Consider the following 18,742-nt stretch of genomic DNA (forward strand, 5'->3'; position numbering starts at 1 on the left):
TGACTCACTACTGTAATGGTCCAGGTTACAAAGTGGCTCAGTGACTCACTACTGTAATGGTCCAGGTTACAAAGTGGCTCAGTGACTCGTGTTACATTTACATTTACATTCAAGTCATTTAGCAGACGCTCTTATCCAGAGCGACTTACAAATTGGTGCATTCACCTTATGACATCCAGTGGAACAGCCACTTTACAATAGTGCATCTAAATCTTTTAAGGGGGGAGAAGGATTACTTATCCTAATCCTAGGTATTCCTTAAAGAGGTGGGGTTTCAGGTGTCTCCGGAAGGTGGTGATTGACTCCGCTGTCCTGGCGTCGTGAGGGAGTTTGTTCCACCATTGGGGGGCCAGAACAGCGAACAGTTTTGACTGGGCTGAGCGGGAACTGTACTTCCTCAGTGGTAGGGAGGCGAGCAGGCCAGAGGTGGATGAACGCAGTGCCCTTGTTTGGGTGTAGGGCCTGATCAGAGCCTGGAGGTACTGAGGTGCCGTTCCCCTCACAGCTCCGTAGGCAAGCACCATGGTCTTGTAGTGGATGCGAGCTTCAACTGGAAGCCAGTGGAGAGAGCGGAGGAGCGGGGTGACATGAGAGAACTTGGGAAGGTTGAACACCAGACGGGCTGCGGCGTTCTGGATGAGTTGTAGGGGTTTAATGGCACAGGCAGGGAGCCCAGCCAACAGCGAGTTGCAGTAATCCAGACGGGAGATGACAAGTGCCTGGATTAGGACCTGCGCCGCTTCCTGTGTGAGGCAGGGTCGTACTCTGCGGATGTTGTAGAGCATGAACCTACAGGAACGGGCCACCGCCTTGATGTTAGTTGAGAACGACAGGGTGTTGTCCAGGATCACGCCAAGGTTCTTAGCGCTCTGGGAGGAGGACACAATGGAGTTGTCAACCGTGATGGCGAGATCATGGAACGGGCAGTCCTTCCCCGGGAGGAAGAGCAGCTCCGTCTTGCCGAGGTTCAGCTTGAGGTGGTGATCCGTCATCCACACTGATGTGTCTGCCAGACATGCAGAGATGCGATTCGTGTTTGCATCTCAATGTGAAAAATGAAATGAAAATAAACTGTTTGCATGTTTTTCACAAAGAGGGCAACAGATGCTACTGAGCCACATGTCTGTGTGTCAGGGAAGAAGCTCCAGGTGATATCTGATTTTAAGTACCTTGGCATCATACTTGATTCCAACCTCTTAAAAAAGCATGTGAAAAAGTTAATCCAAATAACCAAATTCAACCTAGCTCATTTCCGATTTATACAACATTGTTTGACTACAGAGGTAGCAAAACTGTACTTCAAATCTATGATACTCCCGCACTTAACATACTGCTCGACTAGTTGGGCCCAAGCTTGCCGTACAACATTAAGACCTATTCAGTCTGTCAAAAAGCAGGCTCTCCAAGTGCTTGATAGAAAGCCCAAGTCATCATCACTGTTACATCCTCAGAAAGCATGAGCTCCTGAGCAGGAAAAATCTTGTGCAATTCACCGACATATGTCTTGTATTCAAGATCCTAAAAGGCCTGGCTCCCTCTCCACTCAGTACTTCTGTTAAACAGAAAACCCAAACATATGGCAGCAGATCCTCAAGGTCTGCCATGAGAGGTGACTGTACAGTTCCCTTAAGGAAAAGCACCTTTAGTGAATCCGTTTTCTCTGTGAGAGCTTCCCATGTCTGGAATACACTGCCATCAGACACACATAACTGCAAAATCACACTTTCACAAAATGCTTGAAGACCTGGCTAAAGGTCAATCAGATGTGTGAACATGGTCCCTAGCTGTGTATTACCGCTTTCCATGTTGTCTGTTGTCTGTCGCTTGTGAGGTGTGGAAACACTGTTGCTTTTATGAATTTTGTCTTGTTGCTTTTTGTCCTACGTTGCTCTGTCTGTATGCTACGTCTTGCTTGTCCTATGTTGCTCTGTCTGTATGCTACGTCTTGCTTGTCCTACGTTGCTCTGTCTGTATGCTACGTCTTGCTTGTCCTACGTTGCTCTGTCTGTATGCTACGTCTTGCTTGTCCTACGTTGCTCTGTCTGTATGCTACGTCTTGCTTGTCCTACGTTGCTCTGTCTGTATGCTACGTCTTGCTTGTCCTACGTTGCTCTGTCTGTATGCTACGTCTTGCTTGTCCTACGTTGCTCTGCCTGTATGCTACGTCTTGCTTGTCCTACGTTGCTCTGTCTGTATGCTACGTCTTGCTTGTCCTACGTTGCTCTGCCTGTATGCTACGTCTTGCTTGTCCTACGTTGCTCTGTCTGTATGCTACGTCTTGCTTGTCCTACGTTGCTCTGTCTGTATGCTACGTCTTGCTTGTCCTACGTTGCTTTGTCTGTATGCTACGTCTTGCTTGTCCTACGTTGCTCTGTCTGTATGCTACGTCTTGCTTGTCCTACGTTGCTCTGTCTGTATGCTACGTCTTGCTTGTCCTACGTTGCTCTGTCTGTATGCTACGTCTTGCTTGTCCTATGTTGCTCTGTCTGTATGCTACGTCTTGCTTGTCCTACGTTGCTCTGTCTGTATGCTACGTCTTGCTTGTCCTACGTTGCTCTGCCTGTATGCTACGTCTTGCTTGTCCTACGTTGCTCTGTCTGTATGCTACGTCTTGCTTGTCCTATGTTGCTCTGTCTGTATGCTACGTCTTGCTTGTCCTATATTGCTTTGTCTGTATGCTACATCTTGCTTGTCCTATGTTGCTCTGTCTGTATGCCACATCTTGCTTGTTCTATGTTGCTAGTCTATATTGTAATTGTTTTTAATAACCTGCCCAGGGACTGAGGTTGAAAATTAGCCGGCTGGCTAAAACCGGCACTTTTACTGAAACGTTGATTAATGTGCACTGTCCCTGTAAAAATAAAATAAACTCAAACTCAATCAACACACGCTTGTGGTTGTTGGTGTGTAGGTGTTGGTGAGTGGGTGTGTTGGTGGGTGTTTAAATGTGTGAATGTTCACAACTGTGTTGATTTTCTTCTCTCAATTAGTTTTTCCATCTGTGCCCAAGTCTGTCTGCCTTCTCCCATTCCTCTCACCATCGATATCAGGACAGAAGTCTTTGTTGACCCAGTCCGAGTTGACTCCGTCGGCGCTGGCTCGGACTCGGAGCACGTACATTCCCAGGTAGTGCAGATCAGAACCTGTGAGGTCACAGTGGGTGCGTGTGGTCCTTTCACACACACGGCTCCAGTTCTTCTTCTTCATCTTCATCTTGTACTTCCTGTTGGGGAGCGAGCGAGAGGGTCAGTGATGAGAGGCAGTCTTGGCCTAATACCAGATCTTGACTCTCATGGTGGTAAAATAAAGCAGACGAGTCACTATTTGGGTGTAGGAGGTGAACTACAGTACAGTATCATGTGACATGTAGGAGGGGGAGGTGAACTACAGTATGTGACATGTAGGAGGGGAGGTGAAATACAGTATCATGTGACATGTAGGAGGGGGAGGTGAAACACAGTATCATGTGACATGTAGGAGGGGGAGGTGAAATACAGTATGTGACATGTAGGAGGGGGAGGTGAACTACAGTATGTGACATGTAGGAGGGGAGGTGAACTACAGTAAGACATGTAGGAGGGGGAGGTGAACTACAGTATGTGACATGTAGGAGGGGGAGGTGAACTACAGTATGTGACATGTAGGAGGGGAGGTGAACTACAGTATGTGACATGTAGGAGGGGAGGTGAACTACAGTATGTGACATGTAGGAGGGGAGGTGAACTACAGTATGTGACATGTAGGAGGTGAGGTGAAATACAGTATGTGACATGTAGGAGGGGGAGGTGAACTACAGTATGTGACATGTAGGAGGGGAGGTGAACTACAGTATGTGACATGTAGGAGGGGAGGTGAACTACAGTATGTGACATGTAGGAGGGGAGGTGAACTACAGTATGTGACATGTAGGAGGGGAGGTGAACTACAGTATGTGACATGTAGGAGGGGGAGGTGAAATACAGTATGTGACATGTAGGAGGGGGAGGTGAACTACAGTATGTGACATGTAGGAGGGGAGGTGAACTACAGTATGTGACATGTAGGAGGTGAGGTGAACGACAGTATGTGACATGTAGGAGGGGAGGTGAACTACAGTATGTGACATGTAGGAGGGGAGGTGAACTACAGTATGTGACATGTAGGAGGGGAGGTGAACTACAGTATGTGACATGTAGGAGGGGAGGTAAACTACAGTATGTGACATGTAGGAGGGGGAGGTGAACTACAGTATGTGACATGTAGGAGGGGGAGGTGAACTACAGTATGTGACATGTAGGAGGGGAGGTGAACTACAGTATGTGACATGTAGGAGGGGAGGTGAACTACAGTATGTGACATGTAGGAGGGGGATGTGAACTACAGTATGTGACATGTAGGAGGGGAGGTGAAATACAGTATGTGACATGTAGGAGGGGGAGGTGAACTACAGTATGTGACATGTAGGAGGGGAGGTGAACTACAGTATGTGACATGTAGGAGGGGGAGGTGAACTACAGTATGTGACATGTAGGAGGGGGAGGTGAACTACAGTATGTGACATGTAGGAGGGGAGGTGAACTACAGTATGTGACATGTAGGAGGGGGAGGTGAACTACAGTATGTGACATGTAGGAGGGGAGGTGAAATACAGTATGACGTGTAGGAGGGGAGGTGAACTACAGTATGTGACATGTAGGAGGGGAGGTGAACTACAGTATGTGACATGTAGGAGGGGAGGTGAACTACAGTATGTGACATGTAGGAGGGGATGTGAACTACAGTATGTGACATGTAGGAGGGGAGGTGAACTACAGTATGTGACATGTAGGAGGGGAGGTGAACTACAGTATGTGACATGTAGGAGGGGAGGTGAACTACAGTATGTGACATGTAGGAGGTGAACTACAGTATGTGACATGTAGGAGGTGAACTACAGTATGTGACATGTAGGAGGGGAGGTGAACTACAGTATGTGACATGTAGGAGGGGAGGTGAACTACAGTATGTGACATGTAGTAGGGGAGGTGAACTACAGTATGTGACATGTAGGAGGGGAGGTGAACTACAGTATGTGACATGTAGGAGGGGAGGTGAACTACAGTATGTGACATGTAGGAGGGGAGGTGAACTACAGTATGTGACATGTAGGAGGGGAGGTGAACTACAGTATGTGACATGTAGGAGGGGAGGTGAACTACAGTATGTGACATGTAGGAGGGGGAGGTGAACTACAGTATGTGACATGTAGGAGGGGAGGTGAACTACAGTATGTGACATGTAGGAGGGGAGGTGAACTACAGTATGTGACATGTAGGAGGGGAGGTGAACTACAGTATGTGACATGTAGGAGGGGAGGTGAACTACAGTATGTGACATGTAGGAGGGGAGGTGAACTACAGTATGTGACATGTAGGAGGGGGAGGTGAACTACAGTATGTGACATGTATGAGGGGGAGGTGAAATACAGTATGTGACATGTAGGAGGGGAGGTGAACTACAGTATGTGACATGTAGGAGGGGGAGGTGAACTACAGTATGTGACATGTAGGAGGGGGAGGTGAACTACAGTATGTGACATGTAGGAGGGGGAGGTGAACTACAGTATGTGACATGTAGGAGGGGAGGTGAAATACAGTATGTGACATGTAGGAGGGGAGGTGAACTACAGTATGTGACATGTAGGAGGGGAGGTGAACTACAGTATCATGTGACATGTAGGAGGGGGAGGTGAAATACAGTATGTGACATGTAGGAGGGGGAGGTGAACTACAGTGCAGTATGTGACATGTAGGAGGGGAGGTGAAATACAGTACAGTATGTGACATGTAGGAGGGGAGGTGAACTACAGTATGTGACATGTAGGAGGGGAGGTGAACTACAGTATGTGACATGTAGGAGGGGAGGTGAACTACAGTATGACATGTAGGAGGGGAGGTGAACTACAGTATGTGACATGTAGGAGGGGAGGTGAAATACAGTATGTGACATGTAGGAGGGGAGGTGAACTACAGTATGTGACATGTAGGAGGGGAGGTGAACTACAGTATGTGACATGTAGGAGGGGAGGTGAACTACAGTATGTGACATGTAGGAGGGGAGGTGAACTACAGTATGTGACATGTAGGAAGGGGGAGGTGAACTACAGTATGTGACATGTAGGAGGGGAGGTGAACTACAGTATGTGACATGTAGGAGGGGGAGGTGAACTACAGTATGTGACATGTAGGAGAGGAGGTGAACTACAGTATGTGACATGTAGGAGGGGAGGTGAACTACAGTATGTGACATGTAGGAGGGGGAGGTGAACTACAGTATGTGACATGTAGGAGGGGAGGTGAACTACAGTATGTGACATGTAGGAGGGGGAGGTGAAATACAGTATGTGACATGTAGGAGGGGGAGGTGAACTACAGTATGTGACATGTAGGAGGGGGAGGTGAACTACAGTATGTGACATGTAGGAGGTGAACTACAGTATGTGACATGTAGGAGGGGGAGGTGAACTACAGTATCATGTGACATGTAGGAGGGGGAGGTGAACTACAGTATCATGTGACATGCAGGAGGGGGAGGTGAACTACAGTATGTGACATGTAGGAGGGGGAGGTGAAATACAGTATGTGACATGTAGGAGGGGAGGTGAACTACAGTATGTGACATGTAGGAGGGGGAGGTGAAATACAGTATGTGACATGTAGGAGGGGAGGTGAAATACAGTATGTGACATGTAGGAGGGGGAGGTGAACTACAGTATCATGTGACATGTAGGAGGGGAGGTGAACTACAGTATCATGTGACATGTAGGAGGGGGAGGTGAACTACAGTACAGTATGTGACATGTAGGAGGGGGAGGTGAACTACAGTACAGTATGTGACATGTAGGAGGGGGAGGTGAACTACAGTATGTGACATGTAGGAGGGGGAGGTGAAATACAGTATGTGACATGTAGGAGTGGGAGGTGAAATACAGTATGTGACATGTAGGAGGGGGAGGTGAAATACAGTATGTGACATGTAGGAGGGGGAGGTGAACTACAGTATGTGACATGTAGGAGGGGAGGTGAACTACAGTATGTGACATGTAGGAGGGGAGGTGAACTACAGTATGTGACATGTAGGAGGTGAGGTGAACGACAGTATGTGACATGTAGGAGGGGAGGTGAACTACAGTATGTGACATGTAGGAGGGGGAGGTGAACTACAGTATGTGACATGTAGGAGGGGAGGTGAACTACAGTATGTGACATGTAGGAGGGGAGGTAAACTACAGTATGTGACATGTAGGAGGGGAGGTGAACTACAGTATGTGACATGTAGGAGGGGGAGGTGAACTACAGTATGTGACATGTAGGAGGGGGAGGTGAACTACAGTATGTGACATGTAGGAGGGGAGGTGAACTACAGTATGTGACATGTAGGAGGGGGATGTGAACTACAGTATGTGACATGTAGGAGGGGAGGTGAAATACAGTATGTGACATGTAGGAGGGGGAGGTGAACTACAGTATGTGACATGTAGGAGGGGAGGTGAACTACAGTATGTGACATGTAGGAGGGGAGGTGAACTACAGTATGTGACATGTAGGAGGGGGAGGTGAACTACAGTATGTGACATGTAGGAGGGGAGGTGAACTACAGTATGTGACATGTAGGAGGGGGAGGTGAACTACAGTATGTGACATGTAGGAGGGGAGGTGAAATACAGTATGACGTGTAGGAGGGGAGGTGAACTACAGTATGTGACATGTAGGAGGGGAGGTGAACTACAGTATGTGACATGTAGGAGGGGAGGTGAACTACAGTATGTGACATGTAGGAGGGGATGTGAACTACAGTATGTGACATGTAGGAGGGGAGGTGAACTACAGTATGTGACATGTAGGAGGGGAGGTGAACTACAGTATGTGACATGTAGGAGGGGAGGTGAACTACAGTATGTGACATGTAGGAGGTGAACTACAGTATGTGACATGTAGGAGGTGAACTACAGTATGTGACATGTAGGAGGGGAGGTGAACTACAGTATGTGACATGTAGGAGGGGAGGTGAACTACAGTATGTGACATGTAGGAGGGGAGGTGAACTACAGTATGTGACATGTAGGAGGGGAGGTGAACTACAGTATGTGACATGTAGGAGGTGAACTACAGTATGTGACATGTAGGAGGGGGAGGTGAACTACAGTATGTGACATGTAGGAGGGGAGGTGAACTACAGTATGTGACATGTAGGAGGTGAACTACAGTATGTGACATGTAGGAGGGGGAGGTGAACTACAGTATGTGACATGTAGGAGGGGAGGTGAACTACAGTATGTGACATGTAGGAGGGGAGGTGAACTACAGTATGTGACATGTAGGAGGGGAGGTGAACTACAGTATGACATGTAGGAGGGGTCTGGTGTGAGTGCATCTGGTGACTTACGCCATGTACTCTACAGTGAAGGTAACAGAGTTGCCTGTGGTCGTCTGGTCCCAGTCCCACGTCAGTACATACTGTGTGTTCTGGGTGAGCAGAGTCAGGTTCTGAGGTTGAGGCAGCTCTGCAAGCACTGGAACACAGAGAGTAAGACAGGCAGACCGGGTCACTGAATAGTTCTTCACTGTTTGGTACAGTGTTGTTTATATGTTACATGATGGGAGTTGGATATAATCAACTGATTCGGCAGCAAACTTTGAAGTTAAAATAGCCTCAACATTTGCATACTTTATGCTGTTGGCCAGGGTGTAGGTTTATGACAGTCAAATACCTCTTCCCCCCTTTTTCCTCTCTCTACCCTACTGCTGTTACATTTGCAAACCCATTTGGATAACATAGAGATTCTGGGAACATCAGAAGGTGGGGGGAAATGAACTATATTCCGGTAATCCGACCAATTGAACATATGCGGTGGTACGTAATGAATATGATGTCAGTTCGGTTGTCATCTGAGACATTCTCATCAATGATAAGATGACATAAACTATACAGTGGAAAGTCTACACATCAGAGTTATCGGATTCACATGGAATTGTTGTTCAATTTTAAATGTTTGAATAAGAAATTATTCATGATGGGATGAAATGTGATTTTGGCTTCTAAAATGTGAGATTTGGGTTTTTATAAGGTAGGGCTCTGCTCAATCAGTGGCCCTCCCCTGTGAAGGGACATGGACTATAAAACTTTTCAAAAACACCCTCCTCTCCCTTCCTATATAAAGCCTTGACGACAATATAACCTTCTGTTCCGAGGATGTGAGGACGACGGTCCGATGTCAGAATGGTTCAGGTAATAACTACAGAACGAAGCCAACATCAGCATGAGCTTTGAAGCATTGAACTTTGAGCATGAACTTGTTAGCCAGGGTTCATGCAGATAACCAAGAATTTACAACTTTCAGATGAGACTGAATTAAGATGATGATTAAATATTGACTGCTATTGATGTAAAATATTACTAGGTCTTTAAGAGTTTATTTGGAAGATAACAGCTCTATAAATATTATTTTGTGGTGCCCCGACTCTAGTTAATTACATTTACATGATTAGCTCAATCAGGTAATATTAATTACGGAGAAATTATTTTATAGAATAGCATGTCATATCACTTAATCCGGCATAGCCAAATACACAACACTTTATTTCTTCACAGCCAACCACCAATTCACATGTCCTGTAGACAACATGAAATATTCAACTAAGAGGAATTGATCCAATATTTAAAATCTCTGAAGAACAAATAAGCAAACACACCCGTGGTGAGAAAGAAACAATAGACTGGCAACAATGACAGTGACCTCACTAGCCAGCCAGCGTTTCTATTGGCCGATTCCACGCCTGGGTTTCTATTGGCCGATTCCACGCCAGCGAGAAATATTTTCAGTATGTCAGAATGTTCTTGTAATTCTCACATAGGAACAGCATTGGGAGGAAGGATGTTTATCATGCGGTTTACCTATGTAGCAAACTATTATTATTATCATTTAAACATGATTAAAGTGGCCATTTAAGACCCTAATGATCTGTAAACCGTACATGATAGACATCTTGGCGTCATTATAACTCCTTGTTGTGTTCTCTCAAATATGGAGTATGTCTAGACTATTTTAAATATAAAAAATTGTCACATTTAATCAACATAAAAAATATTGATATCTCAAAAGGACACTTTTCGATTTAGCTTATTTTTAGAGACATACCGTTTGTAAACAATATACTCTTCTTCAGAAGAAACATTTCCAGAGTAGTCATAATGATATGATCCATCTATTACATAGAAATAAATGGACATTATAGATCATTAACCAATCACAGCCCTCCTTTAGGATTGCACATTCAGCAAGTCACCAGCAGTTGGATCGACTTTGAATCCATTTTCCCCATTCACTGTGTTGGTGGTGCTCATAAACTGATTCACACAGAATTAGCAGAGCCCACTCTGGAAATGTTATGTACTTGTAGAGTATTCAAATTGGTCGGAAGCCGAAAAAGGAAATGCCTGAGGACAACAATACGAACTCCACCTATGCGTTGCACTTGAAAACACTTGTGATCTAACGGCTGCCTCAGACCCCTTGCAGAACAGCTAAGTGCATCGTGAGATGCTTTTTTTTGGCCTCCCGCGTCACTTCATCCATTAGAAGATTTGCGCTAAACATTAAATCACATGGTTTTATCTGGTTGCTCTGTGACTGCAATAACTTGAGAACAAAATTTGACTACAATAAAGTTGCCAATGTCTTTGCAAATGATCCAAAACGAGCCACGTATAGCAACATGCTTCAAATGAAAACTCAAGATGGAACAGCAGGCTATAGGCTCATTACACACGAAAGAGAATTGTCTACATATCGAACCCAAGACCGTCATATCCCAGGGCAGTGACGCTAGGCGGTACGCTACAAACCCTGTAATAGATGCATCAACTTGATTTAAAAATGGTCCGTCTGGTGATGACAGCACATTTTTTTCCCAAGAAGTTGGATTTTCAGTACTGATTGAATGTTTAGTCATCTTTGGTTATTTATTTTTTCCTTAAAAACAGTTGTTGGGTTCAAAAACACTCATTTTATCACATCGCTAACAAAGTTAGTAAGCATGGCGTTTAACTGCACACGTCACACGAGCAAGGGATGATGATGTTGAGATGTTTCTGCAACTTGGGAGTCCACGTGGTAAATTCAATTGACTGGACAAGATTTGGAAAGGCACACCTGTCTAGATAAAAGGACCCACAGTTGATAGAGCATGTCAGAGCAAAAAGACAAGCCACGAGGTCAAAAAGGAGCTCAGAGACAGGACTGTGTCAAGCCACAGGTCTAGGGAAGGGTACCAACAGAAATTCTGGTCCCCAAGAACACTGTGGCCTCCATCATTCTTAAATTAAAGCAGTTCGGAACTACCAAGACTCCTCCTAAAGTTGTCAGCCCGGCCAAACTGAGCAATCGGGGATCTGACCAAGAACCTGATGGTCACTGACAGGTCTCCAGAGTTCCTCTGTGGAGATGGTTGTCCTTTTGGAAGGTTCTTCCATCTCCGCAGCATTCCACCAATCAGGCCTTTACAGTAGTGGCCAGACGAAAAAATAAAAGGCACATGACAGCCCGCTTGCAGTTGGCCAAAAGGCACCTAAAGGACTGACAATGAGAAACAAGATTATCTGATCTGATGAAACCAAGATTGAGCTTTATGGCCTGAATGCCAAATGTCACGTCTGGAGGAAACCTAGCACCATCCCCACGGTGAAGCATGGTCGTGGCAGGATAATGCTGTGGGGATGTTTTTCAGCACCAAAGACTGGGAGTCTAGTCAGGAGAGGCAAAGATGAATGGAGCAAAGTACAGAGAGATCCTAAATGAAAACCTGCTCCAGAGCCCTCAGCACCTCAGACTGGGGCGAAGGTTCACCTTTCAACAGGACAACGACCATAAGCACACAGCCAAGACAACACAGTAGTGGCTTCGAGACAAGTCTCTGAATGTCCTTGAGTGGCTCAGACAGAGCCCGGACTTGAACCCGATCGAACATCTCTGGAGAGACCTGAAAATAAATGTGCAGCAACACTCCCCATCCAACCTGAGAGCTTGAGAGGATCTGGAGAGAAGAATGGGAGAAACTCCCCAAATACAGGTGTGCCAAGCTTGTAGCATCAAACCCAAGACGACTAGAGGCTGTAATCGCTGCCAAAGCTGCTTCAACAAAGTACTGAGTAAAGGGTCTGAAAAATTGCTTTGTCATTATTGGGTATTGTGTAAACGAATTAAATTGTAAAAAAAAAAAAAAAAAAATCATCAATCTTCCTTTGCATCTCATCCAACTGGTGTTACCTTGACAGATGCTAGCTGATACTGTTGCGTAGCAACTGAGTTGGTCGACCGGTTTAGAACTCTGAGATAGGGCTGAAAGATGTCAGCATTGTTAGGAATGCTAAAAGAAAATAAAAAAGTAGCACATCCTTAGTTTTTAAATGATCAGAAATGTGCCCATGAGACACACATTGTGAATTTAATAAAAATGGTTGCACCAAAAACCTGTTCAGTTCAAATGGATTTACTCTCTATATATAAAAAATATATATATATTTTTTTTACAAGTGCCCGAATACCCTAATGCTAGCGACCTTGCCCGAATACCCTAATGCTAGCGACCTTGCCCGAATACCCTAATGCTAGCGACCTTGCCCGAATACCCTAATGCTAGCGACCTTGCCCGAATACCCTAATGCTAGCGACCTTGCCCGAATACCCTAATGCTAGCGACCTTGCCCGAATACCCTAATGCTAGCGACCTTGCCCGAATACCCTAATGCTAGCGACCTTGCCCGAATACCCTAATGCTAGCGACCTTGCCCGAATACCCTAATGCTAGCGACCTTGCCCGAATACCCTAATGCTAGCGACCTTGCCCGAATACCCTAATGCTAGCGACCTTGCCCGAATACCCTAATGCTAGCGACCTTGCCCGAATACCCTAATGCTAGCGACCTTGCCCGAATACCCTAATGCTAGCGACCTTGCCCGAATACCCTAATGCTAGCGACCTTGCCCGAATACCCTAATGCTAGCGACCTTGCCCGAATACCCTAATGCTAGCGACCTTGCCCGAATACCCTAATGCTAGCGACCTTGCCCGAATACCCTAATGCTAGCGACCTTGCCCGAATACCCTAATGCTAGCGACCTTGTCCGAATACCCTAATGCTAGCGACCTTGCCAAAAATCTGGTATAATGGTTCTCTGTAACAGCCGGACGGATCATGACGAGAGGCGGTGTGTCGTGTTCCGCCTGTCAAGTTGATTTGCAAATGTTAATCGATATTGGTGTCATATTGGCTTAGATATGACAGTAGAGAGATTTGAATTTAACAATTGAACTGCAAAAACAATGCACACTATAGTTGAGCCAACAGAAACTACTATAATATTGTTCCAAAAAAAGGGTGTTTGTATTGATATTTTTTTTTTTAGATTAACAAATTCATGTTAACATTTTTACTTAAGAATCAAGACAGGCTTCTCCATATGTTAGAGTACACTATAAGGAGTATAATGATACAGTAATCATAAGGCATGTATATATCTTAAGAGCCTAAAATTGCCACTTTCAGCATAATCCCCCCCAAAAAAAAAAGTGTACAAATTTAAAAAGCATTTCAAACCTTCTTTCCCCCCAAAATAATGTACTTGAGAATGTGTGTGTGAGAATGGCCAGAACAAAATCTGAGATATTTTCCACTCCTGCTGGTGTGGAAAAACCTTGTAGAGCTTGCTTGACTGAGACCCAATGCCTCAACAGGATGTTGCATCGGATGGGGAGAGGGGGGCATCTAATTTAGAGGGAACAGTTCCCCTAACATCTGTGTGTGCTAAGCTTCAGTGCACCCTCGGACTCAAATCTGTATCTTTTTTCCCTCTTTCTAAATCAGGGAGGGGGCACAGTCGGGGTGCCTGCTAAACCAAGTATAACTATAAGAAATCTAAGATGTGTCAAATTATATCCAGCTCAGGGTCTCCAGCTATGCATTTGATTTGCTAACTAAGTGGCTAGATGTCAAGATTAAGTTTATTGGTCACTGTGGAGACATTCAATCCAATCCTGGATCGAGATCCTCCTGTTGCCTAATTTGTTCTGTGCATGACTATGACTGGTTATGACGTTTCCTCTAACTCAGCCTTTGCACTCCGAAACAGAGTCCACGGTGTTTGAGTTATAAAATAAAGTATGAGGGTGTGACAGAAAGCTAACCATGGTTTCGGGAATCATCCCAGGCTATAAATAGCTTGGCTACAATGAAACCAGTTAAACTGCTGATGACAATGTAAATAACAGTACATCGAACATGAAGTATGACACATCCGAGATCCAGAAAGTGACTCAACCATAAAGGAATTGTACAGCGTGGAGAACAGCATAACTTTCCAAACTGTCACTGAAGCACTGAAACAGATTTGGAACATTGGAATTCAGGAAACTCTAGGCTGACTTTAGTTCCTCTTCCCTGGCCTAACCTCTCCAATTCTATTAAAAAGGTTGCTAGAGGGTCTTAGGCTACAGGGCAATTCCACGGTGACAGCATTAAACTGGGACTCAAGATTTTTCACTTCAAAATGAATGCCCAAATGAATGCCCAAATGAATGCCCAAATGAATTGCCAAATGAATTGCCAAATGAATGCCAAATGAATGCCAAATGAATGCCAAATGACTGACAATATATATTTTCAGTTATTGAACTACAGTAAATAAAGTGGATTTACACCCAGTAACAGAATTTAATTACGGGTCTCTGGTCTGTACTACACAGAAATGCATAATTAATTATGGATATGAATGTTATTCTCTTCATGGTGATGTATATCCTATGCAGGGCTCTACAGTGTCGACCATTTTACGCGCATATGGGAATAAATATTTTGCTATGTGACGAGGATTGCTTTTACACCGGAGCACCAATGCGCAAATATCCTAAAATATGTGTGTTGTCCGGACCAAATCTGAACCAAGCATCGACATCTATGTTTTACAATTTTGGCCATAAAAGTACAGCTCCGGCGGCAGGGTGGCCTAGTGGTCAGAGCATTGGACCAGTAAGCGAAAGGTTGCAAGTTCAAATCCCCGAGCTGACAAGGTAAAGATCTGTCGTTCTGCCCCTGAACAAGGCAGTTAACCCACTGTTCCTAGGCAGTCATTGAAAAGAAGAATTTGTTCTTAACCGACTTGCCTAGTTAAATAAAGGTAAAAAAAATACAAATTAAAACACAGTGTACTCAACTCGTGTGATCTAATGTGTACTGTAATGTTTATTGTACTGTCTGTCCAAATTCGTGAACCCAACAATGGTGTGACTATGAATTCCAAATGTAGCCAAATCAATGGCAGAAATTACCGATTTTTTTTCCATAAAACCCGTTACCGATTTTTTCCATAAATTCCGTTACCGATTTGGTCATGGAATTGTTTTAATCAATTAATAATTCCTAAACAAAATATCAGTAAAACAAATTGATAGTAACAAGTAAAGTTAGAACTTCTGTGACCTTTCATTATCCTCCCTCATGAAAGACACATTTTAAAATACACCACATGGCCAAAGGTATGTGGACACCTGCTAGTCAAACATCTCATTCCAAAATCATGGGCATTAATATGGAGTTGGTTCCCCCTTTGTTATAGCAGCAGTCTCCACTCTTCTGGGAAAGGGTTCCACTAGATGTTGGAACATTGCTGCGGGGACTTGCTTTCATTCAGCCACAAGAGCACTTCTGAGGTCAGGCACTGATGTTGGGCGATCAGGCCTGGCTTGCAGTCGGCATTCCAATTCATCCCAAAGGTGATCGATGGGGTTGGGGTCAGGGCTCCGTGCAGGTCAGTCAAGTTCTTCCACACGATCAACAAGCCATTTCTGTATGAACCTCAGTCTCCCGAGTGGCGCAGCGGTCTAAGGCACTGCATCTCAGTGCTAGAGGCGTCACTACAGACCCTGGTTCAATTTCAGGCTGTATCACAACCGGCCGTGATTGGGAGTCCCATAGGGAGGCGCACAACTGGCCCAGCGTCATCCGGGTTTGGCTGTCATTGCAAATAAGATTTGCTCTTAACTGACTTGCTTAGTTAAATAATAAATAAAAATACACACACACACACAGACAGAGGATGCCTGGTTATTCTTTAAAAGTGCTTTCCTCACCATCTTAAGTAAGCATGCCCCATTAAAACATGTTGATGTTCTGAAAGTGGGGAAAAATCTGTACCGCTACAAATCAGCTGGGCTAGACAATCAGGAACGTCCAAAATTATCCGTCACAATTGTTGCAACCCCTATTATTAGCCTGTTCAACCTCTCATATCGTCTGAGAGACCCAAAGATTGGAAAGCTGCCGCGGTCATCCCCCTCTTCAAAGGGGGAAGACACCCTAGACCCAAACTATTACAGACCTAGATCTATCTTACCCTGCCTTTCGAAGGTCTTCCAAAGCCAAGTCAACAAACAGATCACTGACCATTTCGAATCCCACCGTACCTTCTCCACTATGCAATCTGGTTTTAGAGCTGGTCATGGGTGCACCTCAGCCACGGTCAAGGTCCTAAACGATATCGTAACCGCCATCGATAAGAGACATTACTGTACAGCCGTATTCATCGACCTGGCCAAGGCTTTCGACTCTGTCAATCACAACATTCTTATCAGTAGACTCAACAGCCTTGGTTTCTGCCTCGCCTGGTTCACCAACTACTTCTCAGATAGAGTTCACATGGCTTGTTGTCCGGACCTCTGGCAGTCTCTATGGGGGTGTCACAGGGTTCAATTCACATGCAGACTTTTCTCTGTATACATAAAACATCGCTCTTGCGGCTGGTGATTCTCTGATCCACCCCTACGCAGACGACACCATTCTGTACACCTCTACCCTAGTAAAACTTTGTAAAGACTTAGGCGTTGTCATTTACAAAATAGCCTGCAACACTCTACTCAGCAAATTGGATGCTGTCTATCACAGTGCCATCCGTTTTGTCACCAAAGCCCCATATACGACCCACCACTGCGACCTGTATGCTCTCGTTGGCTGGCCCTCACTACATATTCCTCGCCAAACCCACTGGCTCCAGGTCCTCCATAGGTATTTTTGTAAGGGGGTAAAGCCCCGCCTTATCTCAGCTCACTGGTCACCATAGCAGCACCCACGCGTAGCAGGTATATTATTTCACTAGATTGTTTTTTTGTTGCTCCTTTGCACCCCAGTATCTCTACTTGCACATCTTTCATTCCAGTGTTTAATTCTTTTAACTCTTTAAAAAAAAAAACTTTATTTAACAAGGCAAGTCAGTTAAGAACAAATTCTTATTTTCAATGACGGCCTAGGAACAGTGGGTTAACTGCCTTGTTCAGGGGCAGAACGACAGTCAGCTCGGGGATTTGAACTTGCAACCTTCTGGTTATTAGCCCAACGTTCTAACCACTAGGCTACCCTGACAACCCGACTGACTCTGTGTTGTTGTTCATGTCACACTGCTTTGCTTTATCTTGGCCAGATCGCAGTTGTAAATGAGAACTTGTTCTCAACTGGCCTACCTGGTTAAATAAAAGAAAAAAACTCAATGTAAGCGTGAATCGATTCCCAATTGCGGCACGGCTCTAGAAACAAATCCATTTACTTGCATATCACATCCAAATCAATACTTACTGTACACGGTTTTAAAAAGGTGAACGCAGTTGCAGCCGACATTATTTTTCAGTGTATAAACAAAGACAAGACGCCGCAAATGTGTAAACACAGGTGTTCAGAGAAGCTGATAGCGAGCTACTTCGCACCGGTGACGGCAGTCCGTCCGTTTCCCGTTAACAAGCGCTGTAAACGTGAAAATATGGCCGTGTGGCTAACAGACTAAGCAGCTCTGCTCGGGCGACAGAAAAATGGTCAGAAGGTGGAAGTAACTAGCATGTGTGGTCTGAATGCTTGGAGCAACCCTTACACCCCGAACCAGAGCACTCCTAATTTTTTTTTTTTTTTTAAAAGGTACATCTGACAAATGCTCTGAATTTTCTAAAACGTCCGGAGCACCATCTGACACTCCACAGTGAATTTGCGAACACACCCAGTCAGTGTAGGCGAAGACATAACAATATTGTATCCATATACATCATCCGGTCGACATCTATATTCATGTAGTTAAACACACGGGTTTCAGCCACTGACGTACCACCCGCCATTAGAAACTAATGTTTAAATAGCTCTCAGATAATTACAAATCAAGTCGATATAAACCCACCGAGTTTGACCGAAGGTAACGTTAACTATCCATTTACAGGGATCTCTAACTACGGCTAAATGAGCTAGTTGCTGTACTTACCATTGGTTATTGGGAGAGACCAGAGGAGAACGAGTGCAAAGCCCACCTTCATGATGAATAATGATTATTTAACAAGTAATCCAACGGTACGTTTCCCCCCCCCAAAAAATACCTTCACAGATCGTTCATTTCCCCACTCCCAGCTTTAGTTGCTGTGGCCCGTTGATTTGGTCCCGGTTCAAGGGAACATCACCGGATAAACAAACCGATATGGACGCCAACGAAATTACTTATATCGAGATGTATGAATGACGTCAGAACTCAGTAACTTTACTCTGATTGGTCCTACGTGATTACGTTTTTTGTACGTAGTTTGCGACACAGTCGTCAAGACATGGATGAGATCAATGGATAATCAGATATTGGTAAATACATAGATGGACAGTTAGATGTGTAGCTAGCTAGTTAGTTTGCAACAATAGTTAAATTTATTTTATT

General features: G+C 44.8%; 1 protein-coding gene across 1 annotated transcript in view; it reads right to left on the reverse strand.

The window, feature by feature from the left end:
- LOC118366690 (interferon alpha/beta receptor 1a) overlaps window positions 1–18,517 on the reverse strand; it is a 28,510-nt gene extending 9,993 nt beyond the window's left edge. The window contains exons 1-3 of the mRNA XM_052492821.1: window positions 18,305–18,517; window positions 8,404–8,530; window positions 3,039–3,223 (exon numbers count right to left, since the gene is read on the reverse strand). Coding sequence (XP_052348781.1) covers window positions 3,039–3,223; window positions 8,404–8,530; window positions 18,305–18,356 — 364 coding nt within the window. The 5' untranslated portion in view covers window positions 18,357–18,517. The remainder of the gene's footprint in view (window positions 1–3,038; window positions 3,224–8,403; window positions 8,531–18,304) is intronic.
- Between the last annotated feature and the right edge of the window lie 225 nt (window positions 18,518–18,742).

Source organism: Oncorhynchus keta, chromosome 34 (genome assembly GCF_023373465.1).
Source record: "Oncorhynchus keta strain PuntledgeMale-10-30-2019 chromosome 34, Oket_V2, whole genome shotgun sequence".
Lineage (NCBI taxonomy): Eukaryota > Metazoa > Chordata > Actinopteri > Salmoniformes > Salmonidae > Oncorhynchus > Oncorhynchus keta.